The 4,395-nt window shown below is 40.4% G+C and overlaps 1 protein-coding gene across 1 annotated transcript; it reads left to right on the top strand.

Annotated features, from left to right (window-relative positions):
• The first annotated feature begins 967 nt into the window (after window positions 1–967).
• Window positions 968–3,450, top strand: LOC148517386 (E3 SUMO-protein ligase KIAA1586-like). Its single transcript, XM_088478784.1, is given in 3 exon segments — window positions 968–1,028; window positions 2,160–2,689; window positions 2,692–3,450. Coding segments are annotated over 2 exon segments (1,260 nt in total). The 5' UTR covers window positions 968–1,028; window positions 2,160–2,188.
• Window positions 3,451–4,395: the final 945 nt, after the last annotated feature.

Below are 4,395 nucleotides of genomic sequence, written 5' to 3'. Positions count from 1 at the left end.
TATAACAAAAAAATAAGGTTTGAGCCAGCCCTGCCTGTCAAGTCTGTGTTAGAACCAATGACGTTTAGAAGAATAGAATGAATACATTGTGAAGGGAGGATGTGGTGTTTACCAGCAGCTTCACTCATTAATTTGCTTTTATCTTTGTGCATTCTCTTCCGCATTGGCCCCTCTCACACATAAATTTGGTGACCCTGTTAGGCACTCTTAATGATTGCTCCTACAGTATATGTTATCCACTTTATCCCGCTCTTCCACAACATTATCTTCTTCACTATACTTCCACTTTAGCTCCTCTCTCCACCCTGAACTAAGTATAGGTTTAAATATCTTTAATATATTATATACAGTTATACACCATGTGACAATGAGATTTTTAGTTATTATTTTCCTTTGGCTACCTGCATAATCATCTCATACTGCGCAGTCTGCGTTCCCGTTGGTTGTCGGCCTTCATCTTCTCATCCTTATTCTGCAAACCTATTGGGTGACCTTCTGCTGGTGACTCCCTGTCCCTCACCATTTAACAAAGGTATGGATGGGTTGGTTGACATGGATTTTGAGAAGATGAGGAGGCAGTAAATTAAGAGGGGAAGAGTGGAGTGTGATTAATCTTAATGATTCTTTTCCTTTAGCTACCTGCATAGTCATCTCATACTGCGCAGTCTGCGTTCCTGCTGATTGTCAACCTTCATCTTCTCAGCCGACCTGGTCCTTGTCCTGCAAACCTATTGGGTGACCTTCTGCTGGTGACTCCCTGTCCCTCACCATTTAACAAAGGTATGGATGGGTTGGTTGACATGGATTTTGAGAAGATGAGGAGGCAGTAAATTAAGAGGGGAAGAGTGGAGTGTGATTAATCTTAATGATTCTTTTCCTTTAGCTACCTGCATAGTCATCTCATACTGCGCTGTCTGCGTTCCTGCTGGTTGTCAACCTTCATCTTCTCAGCCGACCTGGTCCTTGTCCTGCAAACCTATTGGGTGACCTTCTGCTGGTGACTCCCTGTCCCTCACCATTTAACAAAGGTATGGATGGGTTGGTTGACATGGATTTTGAGAAGATGAGGTGGCAGTAATTTAGGAGGGGAAGAGTGGAGTGTGATTAGTCTTAATGATTCTTTTCCTTTAGCTACCTGCATAGTCATCTCATACTGCAAACGAGTAGAATTTGATTCCACTAGTCAGACGCCAATACACGAAATATGGATCGATTTATTATTAAGCGTCCAAAATTAGTACAAGAGTCCAACAAGGTTGCAGCTCCTGCAGATGTTGATTTTAGTGAAGAAACAGGGAGAGCAGATCTAGAACCATCCACATCAAGACAGGGAGAATTTAATGAAATGGTGTCGGTTTCTGAAACGGTCAGTGGCTCTGTTGCTCACAGTGAAACTTTTCCATATTATTGGAAGAAACAGCAGTGGTTGGATAAAATAAAAGAACACAAGTGGTTAATAGTGGACAAAAATGGAGTAGGATGTAGAGCATGTAAATCAGCAGGTTCATTAGGTACTTTAAAATCACGGGGACTAAAAGTGTCAAAAGAGTGGATAGAGTGCAAAGTGACTTGTTTTGGTGACACTGATGAAAAAAAAAGGCAGTCCATTAGAAAAAAAATATTTGACCACAAAACCAGCACGGCTCACAAAAGGTGCTTAGATATATGTGCAGCAGCCAAAAAAGAACAATTTGAGCAAGCAACAGCACGTCAAGAGTCAGTTTTCCAAGAAAATACATGCCGAGTATTTCGTACAGTATACATGCTGGCAAAGCAGAACAGACCTTTTACTGATTTGCCAGTTCTCTTAAGTTTACAAAAACTAAATGGTTTAGATGTTGGTCGTATCTTACAATCTGATCATTCATCTGCTGATATTACAGATCACATTGCAAAATGTATGAGACGAAAGTTGGTTGATTCAATAATCAGTAGGGATCTTAAAATTGGATTCATGATTGATGAATCTACTACAGCAAGCAATAAAGTTGCTCTAGTCATCTGCATGAAAGTAGTTTTTCCAAACTGTGAAGATGCTTGCAGCATGTTCTTTGACTTGGCACAACTGCCAGATACCAAAGCTAATACGATACTTGATATATTCTTAAAGACACTGTATGATAATGGGTTTAATCGTGAGTTTCTTTTACTTAATTTAGTTTAATTTGCGACGGATGGAGCCTCCAATATGCTTGGAAGAGAATCTGGCGTAACGTCTCTGCTCTTAGGCATGTTTCCAGATGTCATAGTATGGCACTGCAGTAACCACCGACTTGAACTAGCAGTTGCAGATGCTGTGGAAGAAGTGAGTGAAACATTCAACATGAAATCATTGTTTGATAAACTGTATAGTTTATACTCTGTTTCTCCCAAAAACCAGGAATGTGCCAGTGCTTTGTGTCTACGATTAAACGCTATTGGCCGAATACTTGGTACTCGTTGGGTATCTTCCAGTGCAAGATCTGTACGAGCTGTGTGGCAAAATTATGTAGCCTTAGTAAATCATTTTGAAAAAGCTTCTAAAGACAACAGTCGAGATTCGAAAGAACGTGCAACATACAAAGGGCTCAAAGATCGTCTCACCGACAACTCCTTTGTGTTAAACTTAGGTTTACTCTTTGATGCACTGGTTGAATTAGAAGAGCTTTCCTTGGAGCTACAGAGGCGATCTATTACACTCGTGCGTGCTCTCATAAGTTAATTGAGCAAAAGTGCCTGGTTTTCGAATCCATGTCACAAAATCCTGGAGAGCACTTTTCTGTATCTCGACAAGCAGTTCTTGATGGAGAGTTTAAGGGAGTTGTTTTGCATAAAGGAAGAATGACAGCCATCAACTCAAGTAATTTTTTCAATTGTCTCTCTAAAAAAATGGAACAGCGTATGCTGACAACTCGTTCGTCACAACGTGCATTAGGTTCATCCCAACATGATGAAGACAAAAGAAAATACCAAGACCTAATAAAACATATGGAAGTGCTTGATAAGTCAAAATGGCCTTCCAAAGCAGATATTTGTTTTGGCGACAATTCAATCAAACACCTTTGTACTTTTTTCAAAATTCCAGAAGTCCAGGGAGTAGTAGGAGGATTTCGGGAGTATGTCAGCGACTTATCAAACAAAGATGACACAAGACCAGAGAGACTCCAAAAATTAGTGGATGTCTTGAACACAATAATAATATCCACTGCTGAATGTGAGCGCTCTTTCAGCGTTATGAATGACATTCTGACAAATATCAGGAATTCATTGTCTGTGGAAACAACCTCCAAGCTTATATTCATAAAAACTGTCGGACCTCCACTTGAGCTGTTTAAACCAGTAAACTACGTTCGCTCATGGCTGGGAAAAGGACGGCGACATGCAGACTTCACTGCTTGTTGCTCACGCCAGAGAAACAAGGCATCAGATGTCACGACAGGCATGAAATTTGTGTGGGAGTTGATGGGTTGATACACTTTATGGGCAGTTCAATTCAGCGGGAGTTGGTCCCAGAGCTACTTAATTCAGCGCGCTGTTTAGTCCAACACTTACAAGTTGCCAATTCTAGCGACTTAACCTGGGTGTTTAGTCCCAAGTGTCTAGCACAAGGCTGTTAGCGCCATGCTAAGCCGCAAAATAGCATCGCAAATGACACCTTATTTGGATTTCTTCTTACACCCTCAGGAGGGTGCGAGAAGAAATCATATAGTCATACTAACAGCGCAGTCAATTGATTAGCTGTTCGAGCTCACTCCCATCGCTATTTAACTCTCGCTCAATTGAATAGATTAAGTGATAAACTGTAAAATTGATGCAACTTTAAGGCTACTGCCTTAAAGTTTACAATAAATATTAAATTGATCCTGGTTTAGACCATAGGCTGTCCTTCCCCTGCAATCCTCAGAATCCAAAGCAGCTCACCGGGTCAAGAATTATAGACCAGGGGAGGCAACAGGTGAGTAGTGAGCTGTCGGCACTCCCCTGTTCTACACCTTATTTCTGCCAAAATCTACGAGGAAGAATATTTACTTTTAAGCTGCACTTGTTATGAATAGGAAATCTGTTTATGTAATGAAAAGGTTACTTTAAAGTATATATGCACACACCATAAGGACAGTCCTCTCTAACGGTCCCAATAAAAGAACCCCAATAGAATAAGAGGCCTTGCAAAGGCTTAGGGGTATATTTACTAAAGTGAGCGTTTTTAGAAGTGGAGATGTTGCCCATAGCAACCAATCAGATTCTTAACTAGCACCTTCTAGAAGATATTGGCTAGAATCTGATTGGTTGCTATGGGCAACATCTCCACTTCTAAAAACTCACTCTAGTAAATAATACCACTTAATGTCATGTAGATCCCTGGAAAAAATAATAGTAAATTCCTACAGTCTTAGCAATGTTAACAACTCAACATTT

The sequence above is a fragment of the Taudactylus pleione genome, unplaced genomic scaffold (assembly GCF_031769625.1).
Source record: "Taudactylus pleione unplaced genomic scaffold, aTauple2 ptg000218l, whole genome shotgun sequence".
NCBI classification, from domain to species: domain Eukaryota; kingdom Metazoa; phylum Chordata; class Amphibia; order Anura; family Myobatrachidae; genus Taudactylus; species Taudactylus pleione.
Note: the sequence above shows the minus strand (reverse complement) of the source record. Positions and strands in the feature narration are given on the sequence as shown.